This window comes from Electrophorus electricus, chromosome 13 (genome assembly GCF_013358815.1).
Source record: "Electrophorus electricus isolate fEleEle1 chromosome 13, fEleEle1.pri, whole genome shotgun sequence".
In the NCBI taxonomy this organism is placed as follows: Eukaryota; Metazoa; Chordata; class Actinopteri; order Gymnotiformes; family Gymnotidae; genus Electrophorus; species Electrophorus electricus.
Genome location: NC_049547.1, coordinates 5,829,066 through 5,850,570, shown reverse-complemented (window position 1 = coordinate 5,850,570; position 21,505 = coordinate 5,829,066). Strand labels below are relative to the sequence as shown.

The following is a 21,505-nucleotide window of genomic DNA, read 5'->3' as shown; positions in this document are numbered from 1 at the left end:
ATTTTGTGTGAGATTTTGTTTATAAGCAGCTTAAACTGTATTAATAAACATGCTCTACAGAATGGTCAGTGAAATAAATATAGCATTTGAGAGCTTTTTAAAGTGCTGTTAGATGGTGTGATTTCAGTTGATTCAATTTAACTATCACTGTGCTCCAGGCATTATTAAGGGAGGGTGTGTGTGTGTGTGTGTGTGTGTGTGTGTGTGTGTGTGTAACAGCATAGTTTTGTAGGGTGTTCTTCCTGGGTGTTGGTTGCTTTATGTTGCTAAAAACAAGTTCATATTGCCAAACAAAGTTTGTCTCATTTGTACGTGTACATATGTCTATATAATATTATAGTATAATGCTATTTATTTGTTAATTTGTATTTCTTTTGTATTATTGGTGCATATATATATATATATATATATATAACTTTGTGATAATATTTATATAATTTTACTGCTGTGAAACCTGTGACGATGTCAGTTCCTATAATTAGAACTGATCCCAAGATGAATGTAAACAAAAAGACTCCACTAGCAGGTGTCCCTCTGATCAGGATAAATAAACACTGGGTCACTGAAGAACAGAGTATGTGTGTGCATGTGTGCTGGTGAGGGTTTTGATCTCTGATGTTCTTAAAACCACCCTGTTCATCTAGGAACCAATGATCTTTTGTTGTTATTTATGTCATTTAAGTTTTGAATCTCAGATTCTATACATGTTGAAGATTTGTTTGTAATTGTAATTCTACACAGGATAGGATGTCAAATATCCCCTGCCAAACCATTAGAGTTTCACATAAGGCCCAGTCCACTCACTTCATATCTGAAACCACAACATCACAAACTCTTCATGGGGGTCATCAAGTAGGCACCTCCCTTCATATGTCTTTCACTGAATTAAGCCCATGATACCTCCAGAGGGCTTAATAGTGAGGTCTGGTGACCCAGCCCCACTCCCATCCAAGCTTTTTTAAACCAGGCTGCACCAGTTTAAACGTAAACCAAAACTGGCCTCCCTGTTGATTAAGGCCCTACCCAGTGCCACTAGCACCATTAATGCATGCCCAGGAACACAAGTTCCATCTGAATCTATCACTTTACAGAATGACATGACACAGCAACACACTCACCTACACCTCAGCCATTCCACCTTTATTATGCATTTTCCTGGTTAGTATGTGCTGTCCTCATCCACAACCACTTTTAGTTACTTTTGATAACTCCTTCACAGTTACCCTTAGTTTAGGCCTCTTAGGCCTCTAAAATCAAATTGCACAAGTAAAGAGGTAACTGACCTAACTACAAATCCCCTAACACATATCTCTGCTGGTCTTATATGCGCCTGCATACTCAGATACCAAATCTGCATACTTCAGCTTATTCCTTTCAAATGGTGCATCCCCAAATTGAAATTGTTAACTCTACAAAATAAAATATTCCTTTACTTTCTGTACAGCACCATATCTTGCCTCATTGTAGTTAATGTAATACATTGTGGGACCTTGAACAAAGAACATTTCTGAACAGCTAAAGAGTGTTCCCTCATGGGAAATGACACTATATCTAAAGGTCTGAGGAAAACACTATGAAAACACTGTGTTTCTAAATAGCTAAAGAGTGGTCACTGTTAAAAGTCAAGAAGCGCTGCAGTCATAGAAACTTACCATATACCACTAAAACTGAGGAATATTTAATTAGTGTAAATCTTGTAATAAAGTTGAATTTGTCTAGTGATAAACTGCAAACTGTCAAGAAGTTAAACATCTGCCCTTTTTCTACATTAAGTGTTTTTCGAGTCAAAATATATGCAAATAAATCCTTGAGGTTGAATTTGTTAAAATATATGGTCCATTAATTTATGTTCTTTAATAGTGGCTTGCAAATGTAGCCTATGATTAATATACAAACCACAAAGATGAGTTTTGTCAATTTATTACTGTATGCCTTTTAAGTTTCAAGTTTCAAGTTTGGTTTATTTGTCACATATATAGTCATACACAGTATAACTCGCAGTGAAATGGTTGAGATTGCTCTGTCCAAACTGGGGAAAAAGAAAACAGGGGTGCAAAGAGAAATATATATTCTATATATGTACAAAAATATATTAACAATGTATGTTCAATTTATGTATATTAATGTTTATATACACAATGTACAATGTATATGGTTATGTATATATGTATGTACACAATGTACAGTTCCATCTTGTAAATGACATATTTACAGTTTTTATGTTACATGGTGGTAATTGAACATATTTACAGTTATGTTACATGGTGGTGGTGGTCCCCACAGTTTATCAGTTTCCCTGATTCAGGGCCCGAATGGCCCGTGGGAAGAAGCTCCTCTTCAGTCTCTCTGTCTTGGTCTTCAGGGAGCGAAAGCGCTTCCCTGACCTCAACAGAGAGAAGAGCCTATTGTTGGGATGGGTGGGGTCCTTCACAATACTCCTGGCCTTGGTCTGGCACTACTTGTAGTAGATGGTCTGCAGGTCAGGAAGTTCCGTGTGAGTGATGCGCTCTGCTGAATGCACTACCCTTTGGAGTGCTTGTCTGTCCTGCTTGGTGCTATTCCCAAACCAGACTGTGATGTTCCCCATGAGGATGCTCTCAATAGTGCAGGTGTAGAAGTTCCGCAGTACCTTGGAGGGCAATCTGAAGTCTCTTAGGCATCTGAGGTGGTAAAGACGCTGACGAGCCTTCTTTGCCAGGGAGTTGGTATGGTGGGAGCAGGACAGGTCCTGCGAGATGTGAACACCAAGGTACCTGAAACTACCTACTCTCTCCACCGTGGTTCCACTGATCCTCACAGGTTGGTAGTGCCGCTCCTGCTTCTTGCTGCAATCCACGATCAGCTCCTTTGTTTTACTGACGTTTAGGAGGAGATTATTTTCCTGGCACCAGTTTTTCAGGTGTTTAATCTCCTCCAGGTAGGCCCTCTCATCGTTGTCCGAGATCAGACCCATGACAACGGTGTCATCAGCAAACTTGACAATGATGATGGAGCTGGAAGTGGCTGTGCAGTCGTAGGTGTACAGTGAGTAGAGCAGGGGGCTTAGAATACAACCCTGAGGAGCTCCAGTTCTGAGGGTGAGGGTGGATGAGGCACAGTTGTCCACCCGTACTGATTGTGGTCTGTCTGTTAGGAAGTTGGAGATCCAGTCGCACAGGGATGTATGCAGTCCTAGATGCTCCAACTTAGTAGTGAGTAGGGAGGGGATGATAGTGTTAAATGCTGAACTGTAGTTGACAAACAGCATTTTAACATAATTACCCCTCCCTTTGTCCAGGTGGGTCAGTGTGGTGTGGAGCAGATGTGCAATTGCATCATCAGTAGAGCGGTTGTGGCGGTATGGTGGCGGTTAATTACAAAGACTTAATAAAATGAGTATAATGTTATAAAGCAAGGATTGACTGACTTTTAGATCACACATTTTTCATTATCCATTGTTTTCTGCATACATTTCTTAAAAAAAGAAATATATAAAATCTTTTTTTTTCACTGTCCCTTCTTCTGTCATTGTTGAAAAGTGCTTTTATATTGCTTTGACTAATTTTTAACTTTTATTGTGTACTTTTTAGTGTGTCATTTAATAAAAGTGATACTGGAAATTTTACATATTTAACAAATTATTAGGGATACAGTGAAAGCATACTTATTCTATTCAGTCATTTGTTTTAATCAATCATGAAGACCAAAAGAATATCTTGAGTGCACACAGAAAATAACAGAGTATATATACTTTGTGGAGACAGGTTTTTCATGTTTTTAAATGTAGTCTAGGTCCTTCCTTTTAAATGTAGTCTATGTCAGTACTTTTATTTTTACCAAATTTGCAATATAGGTGTAAATATTATATATATATATATATATATATATATATTTTTTCCCCACAACCATCTATTTGCATACCATTAAAAAATCAAATACTACAATTATTTCATGTCATTCATCATACTTATTCTGAACTATAATGTGCCATCAGCACTTATCTTTTCTCTGTAAGTATCAGATTTGACATTTTCCACACTTTCTTGGTGATGACCTTCAGGGTGATGCACGTTTTCTTTTTTCTTTTTTCTTTTTTTTTTGGTGGGGGGCATGTCAAAAACACAGGCTTTTATTTTGATCCCCATTAAATTTAGAATTTGATCATATGTGAATTAAAGTAACTGGAATTGTGTTTGGTCACAGTAGTAAGGGAAACTCCCTCCACACCATTGTGCATCATTAATGACCTTATCCCCTCCCTTTGCCAACCCATAATAGCCCCTCTTTAGATTGTGGTTTCAGCAGAAAGTGACTCCCTCTTTCAGATGCAATTGAAGAGAGACAGAAATGTGAAACTTGGCTCTGGGCAGGAAATGCTTTCTGATTTGTCATTATTAATACAATGCTTTTTCTTCAGAAATTGTAGATTTTGTGAGGAAGTGGCACTTGTGTGAATATTGAACCTAATACAATATATCACATTAAATTAAATGCATATATATATATATATATATATATATATATATATATATATATATATATATATATATATATATATAATCAATATTGATTATATTACATTTACAATACACCTTTATAACAGGATGTAACATATACAGTTAGAACAGAATATTTTATATATAACAGGACTGCCTTTAACAATTTCACAACTACAGCATCTTAAATGATCAGATAATCACATATAGATAAATTCCTTCTAGATCCAATAAAGTCCCGCTAATTCCACCTGCATATTCATTGGTTATCGAAGACAATGTTTATAGCTTTCTGATTGGATGAGCCAATCAGAAGTTTGTCCCAAGTGTCGATGCGTAAGCACCGCCTCACAGGTGTAACCCAATCCAGTGCCCAGTCACAGGTAAAACCGGCCCCAAATTTTAAGTATATCCCAAAAAGCAAGAAAAGCCAACAAAACCCGTTCTCGCACAGACAACTCCAAAGTAGCCCTCATTCCCTCGTTTCTCTTGAGAAGAAGACGGGTCGGATATACAGTACCAACTAGAAAGTCCAGTCCGACCAAACGAGATGTCACAGGAGCATGACAAGTAAGTGTCTGCAGTCACTACCGAAGGTCCATAGGACTATCCACTTTGAAGCTATCACTGCTTGTATCCTCTGACTGAAAAGTATAAACTGGTACAGGTTTTGTAAACGTTTTGATTCTCACTGTAGAAACATATTTTACTGTATAGGCTAGTTCTCTAGAAGTGAGGATTGTCTACTGAACGTGAAGCTCAAGAACTGCCCGAATGTGTTAGTTTCGGATTCCGTACAGCCGTTCGGTTGTTCAGCACTCTTCCACCTGTCATGTTGTAACGTGCTTCGTTCACAGGTGTACCTGCACCTGTTGCGCCAGTTGGAGCACATCGGTGATGTGCAGCGAGCCCGGCGCTTTTTCTAGCGTTACATTAATTTTTAAATCAAATTAATTAAAAAAAACAAAACATTGTGATAGGTTTTAGCGTAAAAGTGACCGTGGTTAAGACAATGAGTCTTGACTCATGGAGTGCGTTTATGTTCCTTATAGTCTACTTGAGTCTGTTGAGTCAAGGCATTTAATGTTGACTGGAGCTAAAAAATTAAGACTTTATAAACATTCATCTATGTTTTTGATTTTCAGGGCTACGACAACGAGTCTGTTGACTCTAGTGAAACTGTACACCTTCTAGGCGTTGGCTGTTTCTTGCCGGGGACAAAGTGTGTTTAAGCCTTTTGTACATTGTTTAAAACTCGCAAATATAAACAGAATTTGATGCCACATCGTCAAAACGTTTTTATCGTCAGTTTATAGTCTCAACTGTCTTGTAAAAATAGTTTAAAATCTACAAAATCACCCAGGTAACAAACGCACCTCTACGTTCATAATAATCATGCAGTTTTCACTGAATAACCAAGCACATGCCGAAACTGCCTTAAATATTCACAAGATAGGCAAGATAGGATAAGGATAACTCTGAATCCCAACGGAAACCTTTTTTTCCTCTGGGATTTAGTAAGGATGCAGTTTAAACCGCATCATTACAAATTTCGCGCATGGTCACCCCCCTTGTTTTAATAGCGGGATTGCGTGTCCATTCAGGTTTTATTGTCCCAAGATAACGGATCTATCGGGTTGCAGGTTTAAAATCAAACAGAGTGAAAGTTAAATAATGGCACAATTAGTTATCGAATTACTTATAATCCCTTTGCTTTAACCTATATAGAGGCAACGTTTTTGTCATAGCAACGGCGTGGATACCAGGATTATAATATTGCCGTTGTCCCCTGAGAGAATGGTAAACAGTCAATTAACATGATGTATTCAGTTTAAAAGAATGTACATTTATCTCTAAAACAAAAATCTGTTTGATTCCATTGTGATTATGTAAAAAAGCTTTACAAAAATATTTTTGCACCATGTTGGCAATTTGTTCTTATCTTAAAAACAAACAAACACCTAATATTAAATTCCACTTGAAGGTATTTTTTTGGAAACAATTTCTGCCCTCCACCATCTTACATCTACCCTCAAGAAACATCTACATCTCACAACAACTGGCAAATAAACATAAATAATATGTAAGGGAACAAAAGAAAATGGCCAATGTCTAATTATATTTACTTATTTCTGTAGAATGTGATGCGGATTCTGGTGATGATGCAGGTAATGATGATGATGATGATGATGATGATGAAATTGTGAAAGAAGCATAACAGCTTTTTCCAAATGAACAATAAGTGCTTTAACACAAGTGGTTGCAAAAGGTTCTGGCATGTTAAGATCACTTGTCCAGATTCTTGAGAGCCATCCAATGACAATTCATGATCTCTGTCTGTCTTACTGGAAGAGCCTGTAGAACATCTTGTCAGACAGGAAGCGGCTGAGATTTATTTCGCATTCAGACAGGTTTTGCAGTAGATCAGGGTGATAAGGAAGAACTTTGACTGCTTTTGGTACACCAGATTACCTTCCTTATGTCACTTTCAGTTCGCTCTAAGAACAGTACACCAGTATGACTCCTTCAGTGCAGCAGCGTTTTTATTCCACTGGCCTCCCATCCACTTGGAATTTCTTATTGGTTCCTCTTGAGCACAAGTGTGTCTATTCACTCTCCCATTCTTCTGTCTGTCCCTCACAGTAAGCGGGCAGTCCTTGTGCTACAGAATGATCCTGCCTACAACCAGAGGCGTGCCTTTACCAGTGAGGATGAGGCCTGGAAGTCCTTCCTGGAGAACCCTCTCACCGCCGCCACAAAGGCCATGATGAGCATCAACGGAGATGAGGATAGTGCAGCAGCTCTGGGACTGCTTTACGATTACTACAAGGCATGATGCCTCATATTTCACTACAGGATTCTTAGTGTTTAAGTATTCTTGGGGTGTGATTGATTATGACAGTGTCTAGTGCTGAAAGATTTGGAGAGATCAGGTCTAAGTTGGTTGGGCAGGTACTAAGATCTGAAACAATAATTGCTAAGTGTTTGTACACCAAAGCTTAAATCAGCATGCCATCTCTCTCCTATTAAGAAGCAATATAAGGGATAATGATAAAACAAGTTGTTTGTACAATGGGACTAGTAAATTGACTTTTTCTAACTTCTAACTGGATTAGAAGACATTATCTATGTACATGTTTTCCTATGGCTCAATGTTTCAAGCACGGACAATGTAGGAATCCTAAAATACTAAATTGAATTTAAATTTCAAATTAAATATCAAAATGTTCCCAGGCATTTTCTCTGAAATTATTCATATAATTTTAAAACTTTTTTTTTTAATTACAAACAATACTTCAGAGATTAGTTTTGCCAGAAATGGTGGATTATGATTTACAAGTGATGTACATATGCCTATATTATTATTTACAGCAGTTAGCTGACACTTTTATCCAAAAATACTTACAATTATGATTGAGTAGAACTTGATGGTTAAGGGCCTTGCTCAAGGGCCCAACAGAGTTAAATTGGCAGTGGTGGGGCTTGAACCAGAAACCTTCCAATTATGAGTGAGGTTCTTAAACCACTGAGCTACCACTGCCCATAAATGGGAGAGACACAGAGAAACAGAATTATCACTGTTAATAATACATTTCTTATTATTACTATTGCTATGAATACAATATGATATTCATCTTTATTAATCTAACCTTCCATATTGAGATATATATGTGTTCCATATATTATTTGATTTAGTAACCAGCGCAATGAATGCAATACATTGTATATCCACTGGATTATATAACAGGTAGATGAAGATAAAGCTCTGTGCAGTTAGGTTGACAGAGGCTGTGTTTGCTTTCCCCAGGTGCCACGGGAAAAGAGGACAATATCCCAGCCAAAGACTGACATCCTCAGCTCTGATGTGGATCCCAACAAAAGGTGACGTCTCCTTCAAAGCAGCATTACCAATGACACTGTGTGTATTGTTGTGTGATATCTGTGTTCATGTGTACAAGGAACCTGATGGCTCCCCTCCCAGAAACCCCCATGACATCAGCTGACAACAGGATCCAGGTTCTTAAAGGTGTCCCCCTGAACATTGTGCTTCCCAGCAACCAACTGGTGCAGGATAAACGGCAGCTCTTCCCCTCGCCGGACACCACTGTCACGGTATCCATCGCTGCTGTCCCCAACTACCCCGTGAAGACTGAAGGGCCCTCGCATGGATTCTCAGTCACTGTGCCAAACCCCCACTGTACCGAGTCTGACAGCCATGCCGTGGTATTTGAGAGGCAGCTTGCTCACAGCCAGTTCAGCCCCAACACACAGCCCCGCACGCCTGACTCCACCTTCCCAGAAACCTTCAAGGACGGGGCTCAAGAGGTGTGTCCTGGGGCTAACGTTCCCATTACTCCTTCAGCTACCTGATTTTGTCCACCCCTCTCTGACCCCTACAACTTTCTCCCCTTTTCTCACCCCCCCACCCCCCACCCCTCTGTCTCCCACCCTCATACAATATCACATATACAGAAGACTCCACAGCTATCAGTGCATTGCTCGTAATGTTATTTGAACGTAGCCAGAATAGTGGCTAGCATGTCATTATGCCATTGTCTCGCCTGCACAAAGTGCTGTATTTTCTTCCTGCACAATAGCCAGGGCCTTCTCTCTCTCCCTCTCCTTCTCTCTTGCTCTCCCCCAACCCCCTTGTCTCTCTCTTCTGAATTAAACCTATATTGGCAAGGCTCAGGGTGGGGTGGGGGGTATTTTAGAAAGACCTAACAAAGCCATATACAAGCAGGCATCTGGGGTGGGTGGGGGGCTTGTGTTGTTTGCCCTGTGGCCCTGCACCCTGGCGGGCTAGGAGTGGGGCTGCGGCATGGCTGTTTGCGTTCAAGCTGGGCCCTCGCGCCTGTTCTTTTGTGCTCTGCAGGTGTTCTCGTTCCCAGGGGATCTCCAGTTACGCATGGCCTCCATGGCGCAGGAGGACTATGCCACTTTCGACGCTGTGTCAGGGTAAGGCATGCTCAGGCCACTCCACACTGCCACGTAATGCTGGGGTGCCACAGTTGAGAGTTGGCCTCCAACCCACCATGAAAACAAACACACACCATCTGAGCTGACTATGTTCTTGGTCCAAAAAGAACTCCACAATTAAAGTGGAAATTGTTCTAAAGATCATTCTGTATTTGGTTTCAAGTGCCCTCATCTCAGTGGGGAGTGGTAACTGAATATCATAGCAGAGATGGTTTTGTGTTTGTTTACCAGAAATAACTTTGAATACACACTGGAAGCTTCAAAGTCCCTCCGGCAGAAGTCTGGTGATGGCACGATGACATATCTCAACAAGGGCCAGTTCTACCCCATCACCCTAAAGGAGACAGACAACAGCAAAGTCCTGCATCACCCTATCTGCAAAGTCAGGGTAAGTTTTTTTTGTGTGAGTGTGTGGGTGCGGGTGGTAACACGCATGTTGCACATGTGTAATCTGCACAAAGTGATCTTAATATGTCAGAACCTTTTGCAACCATGTGTGTAACATGCACATGTGTGTTCACAGAGTGTCGTGATGGTGGTGTTTGGGGAGGAGAAATGCAGGGATGACCAGCTCAAACACTGGAAGTATTGGCACTCCAGGCAGCACACAGCCAAGCAGAGGTGCATCGACATCGGTAAGGAATTTTACCTGCCCTCGATTTCCCTGTCTCTCCTCTCCTCTTCTCACATGCATATGGCCCGTCATAGCCTGGACCCCGTTGCTCAAATCATAACCTTTTGAAGGGTTTTAAATGGAAAATGAACAACGAATCAGTGGCGTTGACGCCACACACAGATCCATCATCCCCACTTCATCACAACATTACCTTTTCACAAGCACATCAATACATGTAATAAGAACACTTGTAGAAAAAAGAGCAGTAACTTTCAAGCATTTTTTTCAGGAATAAATTCCTACATTGCAACCCAGTAAAATTGGAATAACAAGTTATACAAATGACATTACTTCAATGTTATGCTGAACATATGTACAGAGGGCCCGCTGAATTTACCTAATTAGTTGTGTAAAGGTTTGGTCACTAAGCGTGAAATTTGATTATGTGATTTCTAATGCTCTGTAGATTAAAGAATGAAGCTATACTACAATGTAAACACACTGCAGATTAAAGAGTAAAGCTATACTACAGGGCAAATGGGGGGATGGGAGAGGGAGAGAGGATTTATGATCCTGTTTGTTTACCATCCACAAAGTGGACTCAATGTGGGCTGCAGGTGGAGGGGGGGAAATGTCTCTACCAGGAAAAAGAGGGTGGCAGACATCAGTCCTAATACTCAACCCACAACAAAGGTGAGAGGGCAGCATGAGCAAAGACCAAGCCTGGCCCCTGTGTCTAGTGTCTGCCTCTGGGGAGGCTGGCTCCAGCTGTCAGTGAAGTTTGCTTGCTTGGAGATTTGGAGATTTATGTATCGGTAGACTTCAGCATAACCGATAAACTCTAGGTTGAATCTAGTTAGGATAATGGCTGACATTAAACGTAAACTTAATGGATAGTTCCTGTCTTCACACAACTTGGATATGACAAGATTGGCGTTTACATTGCTGGTCAGTGAAAATCTACAGAGAGCATTTAAAACCTGAGGAGCAAGTAAAGTCCAGTTTTACCTGTCCTTTATGTAATAGCTCACATCATGAGAGGAGGCTACTCTGTTCCCCTTCACCTTCCTTGCACAAACACAGCAGCATTCTTTCATGTCCGTGGCTCCCGCCCTGCACTCTTCTCCCACAGCCTCCATCTGCCTCCACCCTCCATATGCCATTCTTGCTAACCTCAGCATCTCCCACTGTCCACAGCTGACTACAAGGAAAGCTTCAACACCATCAGCAACATTGAAGAGATCTCTTACAACGCTATCTCCTTCACATGGGACATCAATGAGGAGGCAAAGGTAGTTCTCAGATGACATGCTATTTGCTCCTTGAGCTTTTGTAGAAAATTAAAGGTTTTATTTGTGCTGTAAGCTTGAGAAGCTCTGATGAGGCCAAAGTCAGCCTTTATTTCCACAGAAAGCTCTTTAACTATAATTCATTACCAGTCTTATTGTTTTCTGTACCTATCTTATTGTTTTAATAGAAGTCTTACTTATTGGACCTTTTAAATCCAGGTTTGCTAAATATACTGGAGCAACCATATAGCTACAATACTGTTCTTTTACTTCACTTTTCGTAATGAAATGTCAAGATATGTATGTAGATTAAATGTTGGTGCCTTACTTCATCTTACAGAGCAATAGCAAATCAAGAAATCATTCAAATTCATGCTGGAATAAAAATATTTAGCCTTTAAAAAAAACCAAACCAAAAAAAAACTCTGAGGGTCCCATGTTAGCTTGTGTGGAGAAGACCTGCCTTGCATCCTAAAATAAACCAGTGGAGCTTTATAGTAGTGGAGCTTTATAGACAAAATAGACAGTGCAGTGTGATTACTCAAACAATGGGCGTTGTTCAGGGGAACAGCACCAAGTGTGCTGTTTCTCCAGGTCGGAGAGGTGTGATTGGGAAGGAGTAACTGCAAGGAAGTGCCAATCAGGGAGTTTCCATGCCCTTCCTTATGTTTGGGTTTTAAATGTGTTCTCATCTTGGCTAATACTGTGCCTTGTTTGTTGTGCTGAAAGTATGATGGAATAGAAAATACAGTTTGTTGAGTTGGACAAAGGTAGACATGCCTACTTAATTGTGTAGCTGAGAAAAAGGGTGTGTGTGTGTGTGTGTGTGTGTGTGTGTGTGTGTGTGTGTGTGTGTGTGTGTGTGTGTGAGCGTCTTAGTCATTGAGACTCGGTTCTCAGCCCATTTGACCTGTCAGCCCTATTGTGTGCTAAGGTGATGAAGTCAGAGAAGTTTGGGTGAGACGCAGATCTAAAACTGCATGAACAAGAATGAGGAAACAATGTAGGGGAGTGGAGGTGCAGAGCCTAAAAGCTGATGACCTTTTGGAATCCCGTTTGACAAGTACGTTAAGGTCTGGCTTAACTCATCACAAAGTGACAGCCCGACTCGAATCTACCTACACTGATAGGTTTTGCCTCTTCTCATCAGGCTTGGAATCCGGGGCCTAAATGGTCAGCAGTCATTTTCCTTTTTCCTCTGAAAACTCAGTGTTTGTCATTATCCCTGTGTACTTAGGCTAATAAACAGTGATGTATTCATGAGTCATGTGTGAAATTAAGCAGCAGCCAGTGCCTGTTGTGTTAAAATACAGGATCTAGATCACGAGATATGCATGGGGTCATAGGATTCTCATCCGTGTGCTCACCCTCCGAAGTGCTTTATGTTTACTGTGTGTGTGTGTGAAAGGGGGGGAGAGAGAGAGAGAGAGAGAGAGAGAGAGAGAGAGAGAGAGAGAGAGAGAGAGAGAGAGAGAGAGAGAGAGAGAGAGAGAGAGAGATGTGGAGCTATTCAGTGTTTTTCTGTCATTATAATCATGATTACAGAAAACTCAAATTGATATGATCAATGTACTTGGTGGAAATTATTAATGAAATGTTAATAATTGTTCTGAAGTAATGACTCACCTGTATACAGACACACTGCAGTGAATGGAACTGAATGATTGAGAGGACAGGTGACTGAGGAGATAGGCACATTATTGTGCCTTTAGTGCCACCTACTGGAACATTTTTATATAACAGACAGTGACTGTTTTAATATAACAGTGACTTGCTTCTAATAGTTTGTCAAGACTTTATGCAACATTTTACAAAATTATTTTCTTTTATATTTTTATTTATTTTCAGTTTCATAATTTCTATGAATGTTATTGCAAAGAACATCCATGAGGTAGGCATACATATATTACTGACAGTATGTGAGTCCTGAAACAAAAGAGAATATATAACGTATTTGTAATGCATTTTCAATATATATAGCAAAGATTAAACCGTTAAACATAGATCTAAGAAGTCACACGTGATTGCACTGATGAGCCAAAAGAGGGCGACATCAATCAATTCTACAGGTGTGTACGTGTGTCGGTCAACAGATGTCCCAAAAAGCACTCATTCAAGAAAACTCTATTAAATCAAGAAATTTTAGATCTGTATTCGATAAGGTTGTTCAAAATGCAAATTAAGTAATGTGAGATATTTCAACCATGCTTGCAAACCGTCCAACACTCAATTGCTCCGTGGAGCCCTTAGCTTTTGCCTGTCGTCCACTCTTGGTTAATGAGAAAATTCTCTCTGACCACCCATCCTCCTCAGATCTTCATCTCCGTCAACTGTCTGAGCACAGACTTCTCCTCCCAGAAGGGGGTGAAGGGTCTTCCCCTCAACCTGCAGATCGACACATACAGCTACAACAACCGCAGCAACAAGCCAATTCACCGTGCCTACTGCCAGATCAAGGTGTTCTGCGACAAGGGTGCAGAGCGCAAGATTCGCGATGAGGAGCGTAAGCAGTCGCGCAGGAAGGGCAAATGCGCTGACGTGAATCCGAACCTGGCGGCCTGTGAGTGCGGCTCCAGAGGCCTCCTGCTTGCTTTTTTGACGATGACAGTGACAGTGTACATGATGGGGAGATTTACAAACCCTAATGCTGCTAATAATTAACATGAATGATGGTAATTACATAGGACAGTGCATAAAGAGTCATTTTGGTAGTTAGCAGAGCATTGATTTTGTCTGTGTGCACATGCACACGTATGTGTTCGATTCTCCTCCAGTTGCAGACGTCAAAGTGCCCCTCTTGCACAAGCGCAGTGACATCACCACCTTTAAGATGATGACGGACTTGGAGACGCAGCCTGTCCTCTTCATCCCAGACATCCACTTTGCCAACTTCCAGCGTCATGTCAGTACCACCGCTTCCTTCTATTTAGGCACACTTGAAACCGAGCAGTTCCTCAAAGCTGTCACATTCGTCAATGCCGCATCCACATCTGTTATAACCACTGAGCAGCATCCAACTGACCTCAGATCGGAGGTGGTGTATCTGCACTTTTCATGAGCTTAGCTGAAATGTGCACAGGTGAACTTGGACATGAGGTAGAATACAGTCCCACAGCATAACTGCCCAAGGGAGCAAATATTTATTATATTATTTAATACAGAAGACTATGGGAGTATACAATGTACATTTCAAGCCAGTGTTGTTTTTTTCAGTCTTACTCATTCCTGTGAAGCAGAGAGAGAGAGAACTCAGTGATTAAGGTACTTGACTTGTAATAAGAAGGTTGACAGTTCAATCCCAACTACTGCCAAGTTGCCACTGTTGGAGCCCCTGAGCAAGGCCCTTGACCCTCAATTGTTCAAGTTACATTCAGTCATATTTATAAGCTGCTTTGAAAAAAAGTGTCAGGTAAATGTAAAATGAAAGTTGGGTAAATTGAAAATGAAAGCTGAGTGTGAATCATTTTAAGGAATGTTGAATGCAAATGCTTTGCGCCCTACTGTACTTATGGGAGTGCTGATGGTTTTTCAGCAGTTTTAGGTAGCATGGTTTATGTAACTCACTTAACCATGTGTCTTGCATCATACCTTCTACACTTAGGTGGTTGAGACCAAAGCTGCCTTGTGGAATCAGATGACCTTGGCTCTGATTGGCCATGTACACCACTGCTCACTCCTCTTATGCTAGTGAGCTTTGCACATAGCCATTAAATGCTCCTCTAAAACCCACGGTTAAGATAACAAGGCTGCAGGCAGGTCACTGCGACCCAAGAGCTGCTCTTCGGTATCACATGAGAGCTGCATGCTATCTCGGTGTCATGGCATGTGCTCTTTATGGTACAGTTTTGGCATACATTGCTATTGGTTTGGATTCTCATAGCAATGATGAAGAGATCTAGAATTCCTAATTTGGAAATAAGAATGTATGCCTAAATTATCTTTATTTTGTTCATGATTCGCCCTGTTTACTAGAAACGTGAGCAACTAAATAACACTGAAGAAGTCATTTGAACAGTCCAATTGCATGGATGCCAGTGTTAACATTTGATGGTAGAGGAGAGGTGTCCCACCCAAGACCCCCCCCCCCCCCCACACACACACACAGTGCTTAATTCGGCCTTTCTTCTATTGCTGGGATTACTCCTTACATGACATGTCCGGTGAAAGACTTCTCTGAAAATGGCTTTAGGCCTCTTCCCTAGCTGCCCACATCCAGGTCAGAGATCGGTTTTTGACCCCCAGAGCAGTTGGAAGCTAAAAATAAACCTTTCCGTTTGCTGTCCTAGCGCACAGCAAAAAAACCCCATTTGTTTTAACACAGGGTTCTGTGGCAGTTCCAGTGGCAACCCTGTTGACCCTGGATAGGTTGTCACCTAGCAGGCGGTTAACCACAATGTGTGCAGCTGATGCATATTGAGGCCCAGAGGCATCTCATGGTCTCACAGCACTCTGAGACTCCACCACAGATCACTTACAGAAGGAGTGCAAGGATGGTGTAGAACCTTAAGCAATGTAGAAAAAAAAGTTCCCTGTCTTCCACTTCACTTAGAATGTTCCCAAAGCCTATATTCTGAATGAGTAAGTGGGAGGGTATAGCAACCCAAACACAGCCCTGTTTTGTATATTTCTCTGAGAAAATTTTGCTAGCCACTGAATCCTGAAAATGTGTGTTAGAATAACATTAAGATATTCTAAATATTAGCATCAGCCATTTTTTGTACACTCAATAGCCCTCAGTTTCATGTCCTCTTCCAAATCGTACAGGTCCTGCATTTAAAAAATGGAGTCTCCAATTACAGAGCAAACTTTGTGTCCCTCTTGAGTAATGCTGTTTCCCTTCTGTGTTTTTTCTCCTTACAGCCTTTCTCATCTGAGGACGGAGAAGACAGGTAAGTGTGCGTTTCGCTCTATTTGACTGCTCCTGTGGACTGCTTTTTATATGGGTTTGTGGTGCACACTGTAGAGCAGGGGATGCCCTATGGTCCAGAGCACTAGTAGGAAAAATTGGAGACTGTGGTCGGGCTGATGGAATTGATTGAACTGATGTAACCGTTTTCTCAGAACCGCATTTCTCGGCCTAATCTCTGCCCTGTATCTCTGTGTCCCCCTCCCCCCTCCAGCTCAGGGATGAAGAGATTACCCTTCTCAGAAGACGAGTTCGGCTCACCTCCTGGCAAGCTGGCCAGGGTGGATGAACCGAAGAGAGGTGTGGTCATGCTGTCACATTACCTTGCTGGCTTCTTTTTTTGGTTTTGTTTTGCCTGCGCTGCTGTTTGCGAGTGTGTGAGAGGGAGAGAAAGGCAGAGCATGCTTGTTTCCTGTCTGGTGTTCCTTTCTTCTCACCACAGTATAGTCTCTTTGAGATGTCAGTTCCTGCAGTTTTGCCTTATACTGCCTCTTACCTTTTATCTCTCTAGTGTATGTGTTTTTATTTATTTATTTATTTATTTATTTACTTACTTACTTACTTACTTACTAAATGAAAAAGAGGAGCAGGGGTGGAAGGTTGAGCTGTGTCTACTTCTAATGGCACCATGGCAAGCACATGACCAACATTTAAAGACTCAGTTTGCATGTTGTTGCTATGTAGAATTTTATATTCATTACATGGTCAGCATTAACAGAATTATCAGGTAGGGAAAACCTTTTTGCTTTTATTTAATTAAAACATCTTGTTTTTATTTCATAATACAAGCCAGGCCTATTTTTTGCTCTCCATGCATGGAGCTAATTGATCAGGTAATTATGAAGGCCTTTGGGAGCTGAATCAGGTGTTTCACAGTAGGAGCTTTATAGAAATGTTCAGTGCATACAGATCTCAGCAAATGTGATTTGTTTGCTGGATAACAGCAATATGGATAATGGATAATGCAAGTTTAGGTCTGTCACCACACACACACACACACACACACACACACACACACACACACACACACACACACACACACCCACACAAACAAAAGGCATTGTAACAAACAACTGAGGTAAAGCTTAATAAAAAGCAGCAGTAGCACGTTAAAGATGCCCTACCAGCTTCTATAAGCATTGACTTTTCTTGGGCCCTCTTTTCTGCCTATTGGTCCTCAGCCAGAGGTTGCAGGATTATGTGGGAGCACGTGTGGATGCATATGTCTCTGCACAAAGTCTCTGCTTTGGGAAGCTCCAGTGCCCTCCACCGGGCTCCACCACACTTGCCTTCTTCCGCACTAACCTCTCCGACAGCCTGGCCTTGGAGACTGGAACGTCAACCTGCAGCGTCAGGTCCAAGGCAAAGGTGGTTGGGGTGGGGGTGTCACTTTGTGGGCTTGGACAGCAACCCTGACTGAAGGGAACAGCATGTGAGGTATAGAGTTATCAGAGCCAAGAATGCACAGGGCAGATCAAATGCTCCCTGACCATGCAAAGGCCTGGCCTCAGCAAAACACATGACATTGACTTTACTTTTTTGGGTCAATGTTTTTGCTGTCCCATTAAGCTTCCAGCATTGACTTCAATTTTGAGAAGTCCAGCAGAAGTGTGTTTTTTGTGTATGCCTGTGTGTGCGTGTGTATATATGGACATGACCACAGCTGACCAATTTATTTTTTTTTCTCTGGCCCTTTCAGTCTTGCTCTATGTGCGGAAGGAGAGTGAGGAGGTCTTTGATGCCCTCATGCTGAAGACTCCCACATTGAAGGGACTGGTAGAGGCGGTGAGTTGATCTCTCCTGTGTCTAAGCACAGCTAACACATCATCACACAGTAGTAATATAGAGGTTGAAATCTTCATCAGTTTACTCACGATCAGACTCCACAGACAGGAGTGAAAAATTACACAGACCCAAGCAATATCTGAACCAGAGAAAACAAAACACAAGCTAATGATTGTTAACTTATTTTTACATTTATTTTTACATTTATAAAAATCCTTTCAATTTAATGATTAGTGAACTTGCATTAAAACCTCTCCAAGTAATATAATTTTGTTACAATTTGAATGTTAATCATTCCTGTTTCAGATGGGTTATGTCAGGGCAAACTAATAGACAAGAACAAATGTGTAGTTGTGGTGCTACTAGTGGTGATGGACTTTTATCTAAGCCATAGTCTTTGAGGATGGCTCTGCTGTGAAGTCACATGCAAGCGTGTGCATGCATGGGCTTTTCTCCTCCCTCCCATCTCCCTCTTGGTAATTACACAGGCTGTGCATGCCACAACTCAGATCCACATGCGGGTGTATGTCTCTCCCAGGGAGTGTGAGTTGGACCAGGGGAGCTGAAGTGGGCACGTGCGATCTGCCCCAAAACCCGCTTAGTTACTGATGCTTAGAGACCTCCCATGTACTATCGGAGGGCATAGGGTCTTATCAGGGCACTGTGCTCGCAGGAAGCAGGTGGCTCACAGGGTATTGACCCAGCCCCTGAGCCATTAAATCCCCAATCAACAATGAGGAAGAGGTGTACTGACTTGGGTCTGGCCAGGCCTACGCAGGGACTGTGAGTGTGCACATGTATGTGAGCATGATGTTTATGCCTGTTATGAGGGTGGATCTAGGTGGGAGGGCACACAGATGGGCACACAGATTTAGGTGTCACAGATGAGGGCCTGCCAGTATCAAGGCATGCACATGGGCCTAAAGTGCGAGGGATGGCATGGCCCCTTTTTGTTCACATGTGTAAGGCACATGGTTATGAATCTTTGTGCATTGGTGTGTCTGTGTATTGCACAGATTGACATTCTGCACACACTTTATCTTGCAGTTAGCCATGCTAATGGGCAGAAGTGAATTGCAGGGAACAGAGGGGGGTTGGCAGTGCATTACTTTAGGCCTCCTGTATACAAAAATAAAACTGCCTATGATATGAGTTGGCACTGCATCCACTTGCTGTGGTTTACAAATGTTCCATTTCATTTCACTGGGGTCACATCATTCACCCAAATGTTTTTAGCTGTGCCTTTTATGAGGAAGAGGACTTTGCATTGCTGTCATCCAGCCAGAGATTAAATGTGCTTTCATTCTTCTCTGTCAGATTTCTGAGAAGTATGAAGTTCCTCTTGAGAAACTGGGCAAGGTCTATAAGAAGTGCAAGAAAGGGTAAGCTTCACAGATCTCTTCAGAAAGCTATGTCATGACCCTCTGCCGAATCACACCATTCACAGAGTTGCTAAAAGACAAAAATGCCATTGCTTCTTATTTTGGCAGGATCTTGGTGAACATGGACGACAACATCATCAAACATTACTCCAATGAGGACACCTTCCAGATCCAGATGGAGGAGTTGGGGGGAATGGTGAAGCTGACCCTCACTGAGATTTGAATAGCCTTCAGGTTCATCCCCCACTGGACTTGTTTACATGCCTCTGTCTCTGTCTGCATGGCCTTGGAGGTACCTCAGGCCTTCCTCTATGCACTTATTCATGTTTTCCTGTGTGTAGCCTAGACCTTCCTTTCTGAGCCTTCCTCCATATATTCCTTTGTGTATGCATGGCTAATGACATATGTTAAGTTTATGCTAATCTATGCAAAGTGTGAGTCAAATAATGACTTGAGAACATGTGAGTTGTATGTGAGGACTTTTAATATCTTGATTGAAACAACTCTGAGATTGTGAGCCATTTGTTTTTTAAGGTATAGCAAAACAGAAATCTATGGATTTTCAATAGTTACTACTACCAAACAACTGTTACTCCAAAGGCAGATGCCCTCTTGATAATTTATCTGTGTTATTTATCTCTGAGACCCACAGTAATGGAGATCTTAATCTTTAAATAAGAGAGCTGAATGCACACAGTAAATGGGGCCAAATGCAAGTCTTCCTGTAAATGGAGGGATTCTGGGGCATTGTTATTGGTTTCTGTATTTATACAAAAACACTGAACAGTATTTAGTGTGTACAACATAACCCCGAGCTCATCAACTCTAAGAGGTACTGTGTCACCAGTGTTGTTTGTGTGTGTCTGTGTGTATAGGAGTGTGTATTGTGTTTTTGTGTACAAAAGGGTTAGGAAAAATCACTTCATGCAAAAAAGCAGGTAATCTGTCTTAAAGCTGAGTTCTGCAGTTCTTGCATGTTGTGGAGGAGAGTTATGAGCCGAATACACTGATGGATTAAACAAGTAAAAACTTACTTTTGATAGCAGTCAAACACATAATATTTAATGATATCCCATTTATGGAGTGAAATAACTGACATAATGTGCATGATTTGAAACTAAATTGTTTTGCGGTAATCTTTACCTGTTTTAGAATTGCTAAAATGGCACCACGGTTACCCAAGAACCAGTATTTGATGGGGCCGGATAAATGTACATATTGTACATGTTAGTGCTTTTGGTCTTGCTTTGTTGTTGTCAGAAAGCATCTGATGTCATCAAACCAAAAAACTAGACTCCAAGGCAAGAACTTCTAAATGCAGAACTCTAAGTCAAGAGTATTACATTTTAAAATGTCTAACAGGTTATTCATTATCCATAAATCTATGCCCTCTCCAATTTCTTGTTTTATTTTATAATCTATTAGTCAATTATTTTCAATTAAGTTTTAAATTCAAACTGTATAGCATCAGGGTTATTTTTAAAAATTGTTTTTCTAACTTACTTATCCACTTTTGTATCAAAGTACTTATTAACTAAATAGCTATTTATTGATGTATTGGGATGGGTTATTTTTACATTGTTCTGCATACAAAATACTAATTGATATTATACTGTTCTGTAATGCATTGAATGTTTGTTTGTTTGTTTGTTTGTGTTTGTTTGTTTTTATATGAAATCAGTATAAAGCATTCTCAAAATATAATGTATTTATACAAATGGTAGAAATATTGTTTGTTGTCCTGTTATTATTTCCTACAGCAGCATTTTCCTCTTGATCCTTAAAGGTGCATCATCTAAGAGCTGATGTTAAGGTCGTGTGGCAACTAATTACAATTTAACAAAATAATAGTTCAGATGCTGTACAACCTTAGATATTAGCAAATTTGCTCTTGTATTATATGCACACATTTTCTTCAAGTCAAAATAAAAGCCAGGTTGGCTTGGCTGTTGTAATCGGCCATGTGTTGTGTGGTTTTCTATTAGCTACAGCCAAAGCAGTCGTCGTGGAAACAAGGGCTGTGATCCAATGGCCCATCTGTCTGGAGGACAGGAAGTTAGTGTGTAAACAGA

General features: G+C 41.0%; 1 protein-coding gene across 1 annotated transcript; it reads left to right on the top strand.

Annotated features, from left to right (window-relative positions):
• Nucleotides 1-4,985: 4,985 nt before the first annotated feature.
• On the top strand, nt 4,986-21,364 carry grhl1 (grainyhead-like transcription factor 1). The gene is made up of 15 exons (XM_027008876.2): nt 4,986-5,045; nt 7,119-7,305; nt 8,284-8,357; nt 8,435-8,801; nt 9,352-9,434; nt 9,687-9,843; nt 9,979-10,090; nt 11,269-11,363; nt 13,674-13,920; nt 14,135-14,262; nt 16,221-16,249; nt 16,481-16,566; nt 17,966-18,051; nt 19,369-19,433; nt 19,542-21,364. Exons 1-15 carry the CDS (start codon nt 5,026-5,028, stop codon nt 19,654-19,656), a joined length of 1,851 nt encoding a protein of 616 aa, XP_026864677.1. The 5' UTR covers nt 4,986-5,025; the 3' UTR covers nt 19,657-21,364.
• The last annotated feature ends 141 nt before the right edge of the window (nt 21,365-21,505 follow it).

What these genes read in the sequence shown, in the direction of transcription:
- grhl1 (XM_027008876.2), top strand. Translation starts at nt 5,026, where the DNA reads ATGTCACAGGAGCATGACAA. An exon ending in TGCTTTACGATTACTACAAG is followed by an intron (nt 7,306 to 8,283) that starts GCATGATGCCTC and finishes TGCTTTCCCCAG; the next exon opens with GTGCCACGGGAAAAGAGGAC. An exon ending in GATGTGGATCCCAACAAAAG is followed by an intron (nt 8,358 to 8,434) that starts GTGACGTCTCCT and finishes CATGTGTACAAG; the next exon opens with GAACCTGATGGCTCCCCTCC.